This window comes from Hylobates moloch, unplaced genomic scaffold (assembly GCF_009828535.3).
Source record: "Hylobates moloch isolate HMO894 unplaced genomic scaffold, HMol_V3 SCAFFOLD_14, whole genome shotgun sequence".
NCBI lineage: Eukaryota > Metazoa > Chordata > Mammalia > Primates > Hylobatidae > Hylobates > Hylobates moloch.
Window position 1 is genome coordinate 4826392 of NW_026652289.1, and position 16399 is coordinate 4842790.

Below are 16399 nucleotides of genomic sequence, written 5' to 3' on the forward strand. Positions count from 1 at the left end.
GGACTGAGCCCTTAAGCTATGGGGTCCACACTGACTCAGGGTAGTTAGTGCCAGAATTGAATTGAATTGTTGAACACCAACTTGGGATCTGGAGAATGAGAGGTTTGCTCGTTGGTGTGGGATGCACCCCAGGAGGAAAGTGCTGAAGTTTGGTGCTGGCTTTGGTTCGAACCTTTCCCTTCTTTAGAAATCAATGCTCAGAAGTGAAACTAAGCACTCACCCGTCACGGTGTGTAGCATATCCACAGCCGGCTCTTCCAGCGCCTTGATTTGCTGTTTCATGATTGTCTCAAATGTCCTGAAATTCACAAAGCCTGGCAGCTCTCTACCACGATACTGATTTTCAAATTTCTGGATTTTTCTACTCAAAATTTTATGGCCTATAGCAGGAAAAAAAAAACCTCTAAATTATTTTACAAAAATAATCTTGCACATTTTTCTAAACACAATAGCATTCTAAATTTTCTGAAAATATAAATGGCAAGAAAAAGTGGTATCAAAACAAATCTAACTGGTAAACTAAAAATATCCAGGGATTGCACACACACACACACACACACACACACACACACACACGCCAGATCTCAAGATAATTTTCCTTAGTCATCTAAGGAAGGAGAGTGCAGAGCCAGGTACAATGCCAGGAACCCGCACATGCAGAAACTTCGACTAAGACCCTTTTTTTTCATTTGTTTGTATGTTTGTGACAGAGTCTCGCTCTGTCGCCCAGGCTGGAGTGCAGTGGCATGATCTCAGCTCACTGCAAGCTCCACCTCCCGGGTTCACGCCATTCTCCTGCCTCAGCCTCCCGAGTAGCTGAGACTACAGGTGCCCGCCACCACACCCGGCTAATTTCTTTGTATTTTTAGTAGAGACGGGGTTTCACCATGTTAGCCAGGATGGTCTCGATCTCCTGACCTCATGATCTGCCCGCCTCGGCCGCCCAAAGTGCTGGGATTACAGGCGTGAGCCACCGTGCCCGGTCAAGACCCCTTCTTAAAAACGTACTCGAGTATGAAGTTTTGTGAATCCAATTTTAGTTTTACCAAAGAAACTGTACCATAATACATTCCTTGCCCTCAACTGCACGCCCATTAGAAATGAGCATGAACACTTTCTGGAATTAACAATACATCACATATTCATGCGTCGAAAGTGTTGCCATGTGTAGAAAGTGTTTACAAGTCAAATGGGATAACAGAGTAAACCAGGCACATCAACTTGTATGAATGTGATACAGTAGCACTGTTCACTGTGTGAGATGCTGCATTTTTCTTTAAACTTTTGGAATTATCTGTACTCCCAACAGTCCACACCATAGAGAGTTAGCCCCATCATAAGTCCAGAGGGTTTGAGTTCCTTTTTGAATGGTAATCTAGAACACTTTTTTAGTCAGGAAATACTTTTCCATAAGGATTTTTCTAACTGAGATGTCATTTACATAGTATAAAATTCACTCTATTAAAAATATATGGTTCAGGCCAGGTGCGGTGGCTCACGCCCATAATCCCAGCACTCTGGGAGGCTGAGGCCAGTGGATTACCTGAGGTCAGGAGGTTGAGACCAGCCTGGCCAACATGGTGAAACCCCATCTCTACTAAAAATACAAAAATTAGCCAGGTGCCTGTAATTCCAGCTACTAGGGAGGTGGAGGCTGAAGCAGGAGAATCGCTTGAATCTGGGAGGCAGAGGGTGCAGTGAGCCGAGACTGAGCCACTGCACCCCAGCCTGGGCAACAGAGCGAGACCCTGTCTCCAAAGAAAAAGAAAAAAAAAGTGTATGAGTGAGTGAATTTTAATATATTCACAAAGTTGTGCAACCATCCCCAGACATAACTCCCAAACCCCACACCCATCACCCATCAGGGATCACTTCCCACTTTTCCCTCCCCAGCCCCTGGCAGCCACTATTCTGCTTCCTGCCTGCCTGGGTTTGCCCGTTCTAGCCATTTTCTATCAATGGAATCATAGGCTGTGGCCTTTGTGGCTGGCCTCTTTCACTCAGCATGACATTTTCAAGGTTCATCCATGGGGTGCTGTGGACCAGCACTCTGTGCCTGTCTGTGGCTGGAAATATTCCAGGGCTTGGTGTTATGGGCTGAGTTTGAGTTGTGACCTCTTCAAATTCCTACGTTCAAGTCCTAACCCTCAGAAACTCAGAATCTGACTGTGTTTGGAGACAGGCAAAGGGGTAATTAAATTGAAATCAGGTCACTAGGGTGCACTCTCATGCCATCTGCCTAGTGTCCTTGCAGGAGGAGATGAGGACACACACACAGAGGGACAACCACATGAGGACCCAGCGAGAAGACGCCACGTGCAAGGCAAGGAGAGAGGCCTTAGAAGGAACCAGCTCCACCAACACCTTGATCTTGGACTTCCAGCCTCCAGAACTGTAAGAAAATAAATTCCTACTGTTTAAGCCCCCACAAATCTGTGGTACTTTGTTATGACAGCCAAGGCCAACTGCTACACACAGACACACGCCAGTTGGTTTATCGATTCATCAGCGGATGGTCATTTGGGTTCAGTGATATAGAAGAGCAAACACGGCTTTAGTTGTCACTAGGTCCTTATCCTGACCATCCTCCCCAACTGCCCCACTCTTCTCTGTCTTAAGCCAACGTATCAGGTTTACCAGGCGATTGACTCATTGCTATGGTCTACATGTTGGCGTCCCCTAAAAATTCCTATGTTGAAACTTAATCCCCGGTGTGATAGTATCAACAGAGGAGACCTTTAGGAAGGATTGGGTTATGAGCACTCTGCCCTCATGAATGGGATTCCAGGCATACCTTGTTTTATTGCACTTCACAGATATCGTATTTTTTACAAATTGAAGGTCTGTGGCAACCCCATGTCAAGCAAATCAGCACCATTTTTTTCCAGTAGCACATGCTCACTTTTTGTTTCTGTATCAGCAATGTTTTAGCAATAAGGTGTTTTAAACTAAGGAACGTACATATTTTTGAGGCCTAATGCTATTACATACTTAATAGACTGCAGTATGGCATAAATGAATTGTTTATGTACCAGGAACCAAAAAGTTTACGTGACTTGCATTATTGCAATATTCGTTTTGTCTGGAACTGAACCCACAATATCTCTGAGGTATGCCTGTGGCACCCCTGTAAAAAAGTGGTCTGAGGAAGCTTGTTCGTCCCTTATCCCATGAGAGGACACAGCTAGAAGGTGCCATCTTTGAAGCAGAGAACAAGCTCTCACCAGACACCAAATTTCCTGATTCCTTAAGAATAGATTTCTCGCCTCCAGAACAATGAGCAGTAAGTTTCTATTGTTTATAAATGACCCAGTCTCAGGTATTCGGTTGTAGCAGCCCAAAAGAAGGGACTAAGACACTCACCTTCTTGAAAATTGTTTTCAATTATTGTACTCCATTTGTGGAACTCATGTCGGAGTCTGGTAAACAGCCGAATGTCTTCCTCTCCTACAGTTTCCTCTCCTTGTATGAGAGCAGTGATGTCCTGATTAAAGGCATTAATTTTCTGTCAAGAAGAAAAACATCAGTATAAGTGGATAGACTTCAAATCCAAGTGTCAAGGTCATTTGGAGGCCGTGCCTATGTGGAGGGTGGGGAGTCACTCTGCTTTCTTATGGGACACTGTGGATCAGGGGAAAGAAGAGGTTTTGGCACCGGAAAATCCTATCCCACCCCTTACTGCCTTAGGGATCTGGGTGATGCTTGTGACAGAGGGGGCACAATGCAGCCTGAGCATCCCTCGCTGCTGACTCCACCCCCACACCCGCACTCCCTGCCCTGCCTCCCTCAGCCCTGTCCACCCTTTGAGTGCTACGGGCCAGATGTCTTTGGACCAGCCTTAGGGGAGTGAAGAAGGAAGTGCATAAGGCCCAGGGTCCCTTTTTTGACCATGACAAGTGCTTCTCCAGCTCCATGCAGCTGGCAACACTCACATCTATCAGGAAGAACATTTTTTCATTTTCATCTTCCGGGATGTCGACACCATACTTTTGTAGCTCCTCTGTTATTGTCTGGTGACTCTCCTTGATTTGACTTTCTAACAGGGGCAGAGATTTCTGAGGAAAATGGAGAGAAATAATGGAAATTTATAAAGATGAACAGAGAATGAAAAGGAGGTTCCGGGCCTCCCTCTGCAGAGGAGCTGTGTGGGCCATTTGACTTCCTGGCTTCCTCTAAAAGGAAGCTTTTCCAGACCCGGGGGTGGGGGCGGGGGGCACACACTAGGGACACTGTTTTCTGCCCAGGTCTTCCCCCTTCCCCACTCCTGAGACAGCAGCCTCATGAGCAACACTGAGGCACCCACTGTGCATGGGTCCTGGGCCCCGGTAGAGTGACCCAGGAGCAGTTCCTCTGTGGTCATATTAGGTAAACTCTCCGGAGGGAGACTAGAGAGATCCACTTGTCTAGTAGGTTCTGAAAAAGTGGCATTTGGAGCAATTTGAGATTCAACAAATTTTATGTTGTTTGCAATCAATAAAAAGTGATCAGAGACTTGTGTTTTTAACAATACGGTTGACGCCGTATGCTGGCTTACCCTTCCACGGCAAACATCTAAAAATGCCGGCTGACATGTGAAAGCTGCACCTTTAAATGTATCGGTGGACTCACAAGTTAGTGAGGGGCAGTCAGAGGCCAGCCCCAGTAATAGTGGCCAGGCAGGGGCTCAAGGAGAAGGCAGCAGTGGAGCCCGGCTCAGCCACAAGGGCATCTGTCTAGGTAAGAAAACTCGAACGGGAACCTATGAGCCTGACTTGGTGCAGAGGCAAAAAATCAACCCCCATGGGCTTGCTCGAGGTGGGGAATCTAATAAGGAAGCATCCCCTTTCTGCATACAGTGGGACCCCAAAGAGCTCTACGCTCATCACGGTCAGCTGGAAACCACCCCGTTCTACACCTGCATTCCTGGGGACTGCGTGGAAGACCTTGCACTCTGGTGCTAAGTTGAAAATTTGAAAAAGGCCAGTCTGGCCAACATGGTGAAACCCTGTCTCTACTAAAAATACAAAAATCAGCCAGGCATGGTGGTGTGCACCTGTAATCCCAACTGCTCAGGAGGCTGAGGTAGGAGAATTGCTTGAACCCAGGAGGCGGAGGTTGCAGTGAGCCGAGATCATGCCACTGCACTCCAGCCTGGGCAACAGAGTGAGACTCTATCTCAAAAAAAAAAAAGAAAAGAAAAGAAAAGAAAAGAAAAGAAAATTTGAAAAAGGAAGAGACTACATTCAGGCAGATTTTTAAAAAGAACCACAGAGAGCTTTTACAAAGCTTTTAGAAGTTAAAAAATATGTTCATTAGAATGACTAAGACATTATAATAGTGGTTGTCAACGAGAAAGGAAGAGTTAGTAGCTTGTGCATAAGATTTTAATTTTTATTTTGGCCCAGTAGATATAGTCTATCAGCATCCCCCCAGACTGTGGTCCCCTGAAAAACAATATCCACATTGTCTGGGGGCTTGCTGGAAATGCAGAATTCTAGGCCCCACTCCAGACCCACAGAATCTGAATCTGCATCTTAACAAGATCCTCAGAAGATCTGTGTGTACAGTGATGTTTAAGAAGCCAGCAAGGTTCAGCTCTGTGTTTGTAGTATTCTTTTTAGAGAACCCACAGCTCTGCCCGTGCTTACACAGATGTGTGCGATGAGCTCGCTGGTAAGTTTTTCTGCCAGGCAGGGAACCGTGGCCTTTCCTTCCTCCAGCAGATCCCTAGAAGAGAACACAGGACCAATTTCCACCTTGATATAGTCAGAACACGCATGTCTGCCTTTTTGCTGTTGGGGAAAGTCAAGGCAAATTTCAGTTGCTTACAACTGGATGGAATGTCTTGCAATAGGTACCCAACAAATACTCAGAATTGGACTGAATAGGATTATGACTGAATTTTAGCAATCTAGGATATTTCAACAAAGATATGGAATGAGCCCTTCCAGCTGATATAATAAATGTGTATCATGGTGTTTGACTATAGACTTGGTCATCACAAAAATACACAGACATGTATAGATATGTTTTTATAACACATACCCCCTTCTATGTGTAATATGTGTAGATAATCATAATGGATAGAGACCTATCTTCATACGAATACATTGAAGCATATTGAGATAAATGGGTAGCAGAACACTGAGGAGAAGAGACACAAGATATCTTGTCCGAGATAAAAACTTAAACCATGGGCTGCCTGGAGGAAGGAATTCAAGCATCTTCTCACTTGATCCAAATTTGTGCTCACAGAGTGAGTTATTACAGGGTTTCCCACATTTTATAGGACATTTTAGGATAAAGGCAGCAGTGAAGCATGAGTTTTTGTGCCTTTTTGTGAGAGTATACTCATACCTAAGCTTCAGTTTCTCTATTTTTCTAAATTGTGGTAAAATACATATAACATAAAATTGACCATTTAACCATCTTCAAGAGTACACTTGAGTGGCATTAAGTACATTCACACTATTATGCAGCCATCACCACTGTCTGTCTTCAGAACTTTTCATATTCCCAAACTGAAACAGTGGCCCCATTAAACACTACCTCCCCATTCTCTCTCTCCCAGCCCCTGGCACCCATCATTCTTTCTGTCTCTATGAATCTGACTACTCCAGGGACCCCAGCTAAGTGGAATCAGACAGTATCCATCCTCTTATGACTGGGTTCTTTCACTTAGTAGAATGTTCCCAAGCTTCATCCATGTTGTAGCGTGTGTCAGAATGTCCTTCCTTTCTAAGGCTGAAAGTATTCCATGTTTTTGTACAGACCACATTGCTTTCTGCATCGGTCCATCAATGGACACTGAGTCATCTCATCTTCTGGCAACTGTGAATGTGCAGAACAGCATGTAAGTTTCCATTTGATATTCCTGGAATTCTGAGTAATGGCTCTCTGTAGGCTTCTGGGAGAATTGAATGCAAGAATGTTTACAACTCTACATAGTCTCATCATTTTAAATCTTACCAATTTATCAGTCTTTTCCTTTTAAAAAATGTCACTTTTGGTAGGAGGGATAGAAGGTTCTTATAAACTATTCACCTACCTTTCTTCTGGGATGCTTATTGCTTCCTTTTAATATTTGACTTTAAACTTTAACTATTTTGGTATAATGAGGTAAGTAAGGACAGTATTTTAATTTTTTCCCAAATATTAATTACCCCAACACCATTAATAGATACTCAAGCTGATATAGTCCACTATTGGATTCGAAATGCTGCATTTATCATGTGTCAAATATATATATCTGGGTCTATTTCTGGGCTTTCTACTTTTTTTCTATTCTCTTCTATTTATGTTTTTATAAAATATGGTTCCAGCACCATGCTATGTAAATTATTGTACATTGTTCTCTCCCTATTTTGATTGGTTTTTAGTTTTTTTTTTCTTGCAGTATTTTGTAATCCCCTTTCTATTCTTCTAGCTGAATTCCATAGTCCTTGTTGGGGAACAAGCATAGTCATACACACACACACACACACACACTCCACACATCTGTGGGACGGCCGCCACTATCCCCAGGAAGGCCTGACATCCTGGGCTTGAACTGATCCATGATGAAACCCATGCGAGCGCACCTGAAATATGGGTGGTCCTCAAAGAAGATCTTCTCTCTCTGCAGGGCTTCGGACAGGCTTAGCTGGTCCTGGATCTCCTGCTGGCCCCGGCACTTGACGATCATGTAGCCCTTCTTCAGGTGGAACACGAGGTTCCGCACCACATCCACAATCTTGTCTTCTGTTCCTTTGTCCACCAGGTCAGGCTTCGTCAAGATTCCTGCGAGCCAGATGTATTTGGGGAGAGAACATGCCCAGTCACGAGGCAAGGTGAACGAACAACACTTACGCCCCTGGCCTCCCCGGGTTTCCTCCCATCCTTGCCTGAGGACAGGCCATGGCCCCTGCAGAACCATGGGGCCAGTGGAGCCCCGCTCCAGAAAAGAACTCCACCACAAGCCGCAGGAAGGCAGGGATGCCTCCCAGAACAGCGTGTGGCTCTCCCCAAGCTCCTTCACCCAGGCCCACTGTAGAACATGCCACGTTTTGTTTATCCCTTGAGTTATGGACATCCCATCTCAAAGGCATTCTTAATGAGTACCATGTGCCTCCTGAGTTTGCCCTGCTTCCGAGCCCACTGTGCCTTTCTGAGCAAGTAGATAAGGGTTACAAGGCAACCCAGCCAGTGAGAGTCAAAAGCAGCTCATTTCACTTGGCCTTGGTGGGCACCAAACCTGCTCCCTTAGCAGGTCTCAGTGGAGGCAGGTCCCCACTGCGCAAAGCCCATGGAGACTGGAGGGACCCTTGCCCACTGGCAGACCACCGAGCGCAGGCAGGCTCCCCCATTCTCACCGAGCGCAGGCGGGCTCCCCCACTCTCAGCGAGCGCAGGCGGGCTCCCGAGCGCAGGCGGGCTCCCCCATTCTCAGCGAGCGCAGGCGGGCTCCCCCATTCTCAGCGAGCGCAGGGGGGCTCCCCCATTCTCACCTAGCACAGTGGGCTCCCCCACTCACCAAGCGCAGCGGGCTCCCCCATTCTCACCGATGGTCCTGTCTCCCTCGGGGTCCACCTCCTGGGCCATGCTCAGAGCCTCTGTGGTGGCGATGTCCACATTACTGGGGACCACCACCAGGCTGATTGTCTCCTGCCTCTGGATGTACTTCTTGATGAGTGTCTTGATCTGTAAGGAAATGAGAGGTGACTCGTGAGTATGGCAAAGGCAAGTGAGAGGTGAGACAGGTCCTGACCTTGCACTTGCTTCAGGCCCTAAGAGTCCCAGGGGTATTTCCCCCAAAAGAAGTAACTTTGGAGAAATGAACCCACAAACGCAACCCTAGAGGTACCTACCAAGCTGGAATTATGAGAAAATAAATGATCTGTGGCAGAAACAGAGCTATAGGCTCAGGGAAAACCATGAGGTTTCAGATAATTAACCCCTAAGACCTCAGATCTGATGGTCACAGTGAAAAATGGCGGCCAAAAAACCCCACTTCACCCCTAAATCTTTAATGTGTAAAGTGAGATTCACTGATACTAAAATATCATTATACCTATTTCTTTCTTGCTTGTTTTGTTTTGTTTTTTGTTTTGAGACAGGTTCTTGCTCTGTTGCCCAGGCTGGAGTGCAGTGTCACAGTCATGGCTCATCGCAGCCTCCCTGGTTCAAGCAATCCTCCCAGTAGCTGACAGGTGCACGGCACCATACCTGGCTAATTTTTTAACCTTTCTTTTATAGAGAAGGGGGTCTCACTACGTTGCTCAGGTTTCTGTCAAACTCTTGGGCTCAAGGAATCCTCCTGCCTCAGCCTCCCAAAGTGCTGGGATTAGAGGAGTGAGCCACTGTGTGTGGCCCATTATACTTATTTTTAATGCTCTCTTCCCACATAAGACCCTTTCCTAACACACAGCACTTTAGATATGCTGCAAAGTGTATATAACCAAAAATGAGTCATTGCATAAAACATAAAACAAATACGTTGAACACATTTCCAACTGTGCCCACTGGCCTCACTTTCTCCAAAGAAGCTTCCATTCAACTTGACAGAAGAAACTGTGATCAACGGGATCTCTAAATTCCCCACTCACACCTCCAAATACTAACTCCAAAACTCAGCTCTGGACTCCCTGTTACTCTAATACAGTACCGTCTTTCTCCTCCCACCCCTCCCACACCCCCATCCCCATGCCAAAGCCAAGGTCAGAATGGGTCTGAAGTCTGACCTTATACCCAATGTCAGCAGGCTGATTGCCCACAGCCACTCTGGTTATCCCAGGGAGGTCTATTAGAGTCAGATCCGGGACATCTTGGGAGCTGATCTCCAGGGTGATTAGCTCATGACTGATTCCCATTCCTTCCCCGGCAATGGTATTCTGGGCTAGAGAAGAGGCAGGAAAAATGAAACCCAAACAGAGCTTAGGATGAAAGGATCTCATGACGGTGAATACTCTGAAAGCATCTTCTCCTCTCTGCAAGTCATGGATAAAAGCAATTTGGAACAGATTCAATTTTCTGTGATTGGGACGAACGAGATCTCAAAGGATACCTCAGTACTTTCCCTGCTGTTGGCCAGCACTTTGTGTAGAGAGGACTTGTGAGAACATCACCATGAGCGACACCCACTTAGACCAGTCCAAAGCTGGGCGGAGGCAAGAAGTTCTTCCTGGTAGCATTCCTAAATCCTTCTCATTGATGTCAGTAGGAAATTAGCAACCAAGCAAAATAAAAACAAATAAAAATATATGGAAATGCCTAAAATATAAACTGGAAAATTATATGGGGAAATGTGCTTATTTTAGCAAAGATAAGCACTGGCTGTTAACATCCCATTAAGAGATTTTATTTTGCTCCTTCCTCCTTAATGAATTTTAGGATATGAATTTGTTTCATCAAATTGTTGGCTAACACCACTTGACTCTTTTCTATGTCTAGAATGCCTTTTTGGGATGTTTGATATCAATTTAGAACTTAGGAAATAACAGCAGTTATGGTCCACTAATTGTCCCCCCAATATCCATGTACCTGCCATGTGGTCATGAGATCGGGTTCTGGCCAATGGGCCATGTGAAAATGTTATGTGCAACTTCCAGAAAGTGTGCTTACGAAGGCAGAGATATGCCCCTTGCCATGGTCCAGCTGGCTTCAAAGTGGACTTGCTGACTAAGTCACGGGGGGGCCTTGGAAACGGAGGCCACAACCAATGAAGAAATGGGATAAGAATAAGTCTTGGTTCCTGACAATGGAATCCCCAATCAGCCCTGGTCTGCCCCCCTTCAGACTTATATGAGAGGGACAGAAAGCTCCTACATTGTTTAGACTACTGTGTTAGCAACTTGCTGCCACATTCCCTTCCATCCCTGTATGCACGCTACTTTACAGGGTGCCTTTGTCACTTCCATGGAGAGAGAGAATCGGTCCCTTGAAATTGGGCTTGGCCACGTGACTTTCTCTGGCTAAGGGGATGTTACACAATGCGACGCCAGGAGAGACTGAAAGGCGTTAGATGTCGGGTCTTGCCCTCTCTTGCTGCTGGGAACCCCTCCACCCAAATTAACAAGTCCAGCTTAGCCTTCTAGAGGGTGAGAGACCACACAGACCAAAGGCCTGGTCACTCCAGCCAAGGGCCATCCTGGACCATCAGCCCCAGCCCAGCTAGCCCAGAGAAGAACTGCCCAGCTGGTCCATCAAATCACGAGAAATAAAAGTGGTTAAGCCATTAGTTTTAAGATGGGTTTGTTATACAGCAAGGGCCAAGGCACACAGTTATTTTGAGTTTTCTGCTGCAGGCAGCCAACCTAATCCCAACTAATTCAAAATCATGGTTTGTCAATAACATTATTTATCTTTCTATAAACAGTCAACAAATGTGATTAATGCTCCATCTTTACAAATGCTAAACCCATCCCTTCCTACTGCTGGGCATCAGTTCATGTCTCTTCAGTACCTTCCCAATGTGAATGAAACTTAATCATGTGACATGCTAGAAAAACATGAAGGTCGATAGGAAGATGTTATCCATGCATTTCACAGAGGCTGTTCTTTGTCAGCTACTCTGCCCTGTCTACACGGCTGGTGTCATTTCCCCTTGCAGACACTTCAAATTGATCCTTGTGGTTTGCATTTATGGAGGCCTGCCATGAATTAGCCTAAGCTGGGTTTATGCAAACACAGCCCCTCCCCTTCCCTAGAAAAGGGTGCTGGTTCTGAGTGGGGTTCAGTGACGATCCTGTCCACAACGTGGAGTTCCTGTACAAAGGGACAGGGGGAGGAGCTCCCTCACCCCCATATCTGGCACCTCTTCCCACCAGATCTAAGTAGGGAAGCCCTTGAATAAGGGACAGATCGTCCATATTTGGGGACATTTTAAAATTCACATTATTCTGGATACTTACATAATAAGCAATACATGTGTTTTTGAGACAGGGTCTCACTCTGTTGTCAGGCTAGAGTGCCGTGGCAAGATCACGGCTCACTGCAGCCTTGACTTCCCAGGCTCAAGCAACTCTCCCACCTCAGCCTCCTGAATAGCTGGGACCACAGGTGCATGCCACCCTGCCCAGCTATTTTAATTTTTTTTTAAGAGATGGGGTCTCACTATGTTGCCCTGGCTGGTCTTGAACTCCTAGGCTCAAGCAATCCCCCCGTGTCAGCCTCCCAAAGAGCTGGGATTACAGGCACAAGCCACTGTGCCCGGCCAGAAATAAATTATTGCTATCAGATGCTGATATCCAAGCATGCTGGTCATAATGAGGTAAAAGAAGTAGAAGGAACTGGGGCCTGATGTGCAGGAGAAAGGGGTCCTAACAGCACAGGCCCAGGGAGGTGGGAGTATGAACAGTTACAAACAGACCCCATGCATGTCAGAAGGCTTGACCAGCCATCCGAACAGAGGGTACTCACCTTTATTAATTTCCTTTTCTACCTCTGAAGCATCCGAAATCTCAATCTCGTAGTCCTGGTAACTGACCTTGCCTCTCCACTTATCTTCGTTGACAAGTTTCTTCAGTTTCAGCACCAGCGGGCATCTGGTCACGATCCCTAGGAGGCCACGCCCACATCAGTGCTCCACTTTGCTCTTAAAAGGCCTATACAGAGCCTCAGGCCCATGGTTCTCAAACTTTTGTACAATCATATGGGGAGACATTTAAAACTGGAAACTTTCTGGTCTTACCCTCTGATATGCGGGGACATCACACTGTGTCTGGGTGACTTCAAGAACACGCATTCTGAATATGTAACCCAGGTGAGTTTTTGCTTACTAACGCTTGAAAGCCACCACTTTCGGCTTCCTGCCTCATCCCAGTGTTCTGCCATCAGCTCAGGTGGCAGACCACATTGGGAAACCCCCGAAACTCATCTGAACATCTTCCATTATCCCCCCAACATACACACTCTACCCCCATTAGGAAAGCATTCTGCTGCTACCAGGCCACCTTACAACTGTCCTCCCACTGTAAACTCCTTCCATCTTCTACCTACCATGGCTGACCTGTATTGCAAGACCCATCCCAGGCCTGAACTCTTTGAGCCCTCACTGATATAGTTCTGAACTGGGGGACCCAAATGCGTTTATTCAGATCCTCCTCAAACTGTAAATTACGTATGACTTACGTGAGAAAAATGTGCAATGAGATAGCATTATGAAATGGTGTTCCCTCCAAATTCCTATGTTGAAGCCCTAACCCCTAATGGGACTGTATTTGAAGATAAGGCCTTTAAAGAGGTAATTAAGGTTAAATGAGGTCATTAGGGTGGGCCCCAATCCAGTATGACTGATGCCCTTATGAAGAAGAGGAAGAGACAACAGAGATGCTTGTGTGCAGAAGGAAGGCCGCATGGGGGAGCGGTGAGGAGGTGGCCATCTGCAAGCCATGGAGAAAGGCCTCAGGAGAAGCTAAACCCTGATGTTGGACATCCAGTCTCTAGAATTGTGAGAAAATAAACTTTTGTTGTGTAAGCCACCCCATCTGTGGTATTTTGTTATGGCAGCCTGAGCAGACCAATATAGAATGTAAGTTCTTACCGCTGCCTCTGGGTAGGGCAACTCCTGACAGTGCCTCCAACACGGAGCTCTTGCCTGAGCTCTGGTCCCCGATGACGGCAATGGCTGGCAGGGCCAGGTCCTGCTCCACACCCAGAGCCCGCAGGGAGTCAATGAGGTCGATGCAGGGGCGCACCTTCTCCTCGTACTGGCTGCACAGGTTGTTCTCAGCCACCTGGAGGAAGCAAAAATGGAGACTTCTTCATGGCCTGCAGATCATGCTCATGATATGGTTTGGTTCTGTGTCCCTACCCAAATCTCATCTCGAATTGTAATCCCCATAATCCCTACGTGTCAAGGGAGAGACCAGGTGGAGGTAATTGGATTGTGGGGGAGGTTTCCCCCATGCTGTTCTCATGACAGTGAGTTTTCATGAGGTCTGATGGTTTTATAAGTGTTTGGCAAGTTCCTCCTTGAGTCATTCTCTCTCTTGCCACCTTGTGAAGAGGTGCCTTCCTCCATGATTGTAAGTTTCCTGAGGTCTCCCCAGCCATGCGGACTGTGAGTCAATTAAATCTCTTTTCTTTATAAATTACCCAGTTTCGGGCAGTTCTTCATAGCAGTGTGAGAACGAACCAATACACTCCATTAAAGATGGCCAACTTCAATAAGTCTAATACACAGGTTACTGGAATCCCCATAAGAGAATGGAAGAGAGACAGAAAAAAAATTTGAAGAAATAATACATACAATTCCCTCAAACTTAATGAAAACCATAAACCGAAAGATCCCAGAAACTCAACAAACATTAAGCACAGCAAACATAAACATCATCAAGCCATAAGAGGGTCAAATTGCTCAAAACCAGTAATAAAGAGAAAATGTTAGGAGCAGCCAGAAAATGATATAGTGTGAGCAGAGGAACACAAATGAGAAATCTGCTGTCAATCTTATCAGAAGCAGTAATAAGTGAGAAGACAGTGAAGCAGTATTTTTAAAGTACTGAAAAACACTGTCAACCTAGAATTCCATACCCAGCAAAAATATCTTTTAAAAATGAAGGCAAAACAAAGACCTTTTTAGCCATTCAAAAGCTTAACTAATTCATTACCAGCAGACCTGCACTACAGGAAATGTTAAAGAAGTTCTTCAGGTAGAAGGAAAATGATACTGAACGGAAATCTGGATCTATACAAAGGAGTCTATACTAGAAGGGGTAACTACTACACTTTTTCCTTTCCTTTGCTATCTTTATTTAAAAGATAATTGAATGTTTGAACATCAATAATAACAATGTATTGTGGGGTTTAGGATGTATGTAAAAGATGCATGATAGAAATAGTATGAAGGCTCAGAGCAGAGAGATGGAAGTACACTGTTCTAAGGTTCTTGCACTATACATGAAGTGACAGACTATCACTTGAAGGTTGACTTATTAAGTTAAAGATATACACTATAAACACCAAGAGTTATACTTAATAAGACAACAAAGGAGACATGATGGAATCATAAAAAATAATCCAAAAGAAGGCAGAAAAAGACGAAAGGGGGAATGGAGAACAGATGGGACAAATAGAAAACAATTAGCAAGATGATATTCTCAAACCTAATTATCTTACCAGTCACATTAAATAGAAATGATCTAAATATTCTTAGTCAAAATGACTTTGAAAAAGAAGAACAAAGTCAGAGGACTAGCATTACCTAATTTCCGTAATTACTATAAAACTAAAGTAATCAAAACAGTGAAGTACTTGCATAAAAACAGAGAAAGCAGCAGACTTCACACTTGGTCCTGCCCACCTACCAGCAGCTGGGTGCAATTTTCCAAATGTGGGCTGATTGAGGTTCAGGAAGAAAATATAAGAAAATCATTTTATCTTTTACCTCTTTCTAATGACTATTTTTGTGCATGCTTCATCATAGACATACGTTTTTACTAGAATAACTTCTTTATATCAGGACAATAAGCTATTCATATTTGGGGTTAGATGATTCTTTGTTGCAGGGGCTACCCTACACATTGTAGGAGGTTTAGCCAAATACCTGGCCTCTATTCACTATTCACCCTGAGTTGTGACAACCAAGATGTCTCTAGACCTGGCCACAAGTTCCAGGGAGCAAAATGGGCCCTGACTGAGAAAGAACCACAGCCTTACCAAATGCATGAATACAATCGGTAGCCTCGGTCTTAGTTCACCTTATAACTTTTTGTTTTGTTTTCATTTATTTATACTATCTATTTACAAAAGTGTGTCAAACATAATAAAGCAAATATGCATGTACCAACCACTTGGGTTAAGAATACAAACACTCCCAGTACTTAGGACATTGCACACACCTCTCTGGGTCAACTCCTTCACCTCCAGAGGGTCCCTCTATCCTGAGGCTTGCAATCATCACATCCTTGCCTTTCTTTAGTTTTGCCACCTGTATGTTTTTCCCACAATGGTATATTGCCTATTGCTGCCTGTTTGGGAATTTTATACAAGGGGAATCATTTTGTATATTTCCTGTAACTTGATTCTTTGGTTCAACATTGTTCGTTTGATGCAGTCATTTTGATACCTGGAACTCCAGTTCATTCCTTTTTACTACTGTATAGAATTCTGCTACTTGAATGTACCACACTCCCAGTATCCATTCCACCATGACAGGCACGTAGACAGGCTCTGGGTTTTGCTGTTATAAACAGTGCTGCTATGCACGTGGCTCCCAGGGGGATGTGCAAGAGTTTACACATGGTCCTCAAGGTCCGGCACGCAGCAGAATCACCTGGAGAGCCTGGTAAAGCACAGGGGGTGGGCCCTGCCCCAGAGTGTCCAATTCACCAGGTCTAAGAGTGGGAGGAGGGGCTGGTCATTTGCATTTCAATCAACTTCCCAGGTGATGCTAATGGGCTGGGCTGGGGGCCACACTTTGAGAACCACGGTCTATCCCCAGA

At 45.2% G+C, this 16399-nt stretch overlaps 1 protein-coding gene across 7 annotated transcripts in view; it reads right to left on the bottom strand.

Moving 5' to 3' along the window:
- The window catches only part of MX1 (MX dynamin like GTPase 1), a 36536-nt gene that overhangs the window by 12241 nt on the left and 7896 nt on the right, over positions 1-16399 (bottom strand). For 5 of the 7 annotated variants that reach the window (XM_058427536.1, XM_032174258.2, XM_032174260.2 and 2 more), the window contains exons 6-14: positions 13498-13690; positions 12375-12512; positions 9698-9852; positions 8519-8657; positions 7560-7758; positions 5628-5706; positions 3933-4055; positions 3364-3505; positions 222-380 (exon numbers count right to left, since the gene is read on the bottom strand). In XM_058427536.1, coding sequence (XP_058283519.1) covers positions 222-380; positions 3364-3505; positions 3933-4055; positions 5628-5706; positions 7560-7758; positions 8519-8657; positions 9698-9852; positions 12375-12512; positions 13498-13690 — 1327 coding nt within the window. The remainder of the gene's footprint in view (positions 1-221; positions 381-3363; positions 3506-3932; positions 4056-5627; positions 5707-7559; positions 7759-8518; positions 8658-9697; positions 9853-12374; positions 12513-13497; positions 13691-16399) is intronic. The other 2 variants (XM_058427538.1, XM_032174261.2) reach the window with 2 other exon arrangements.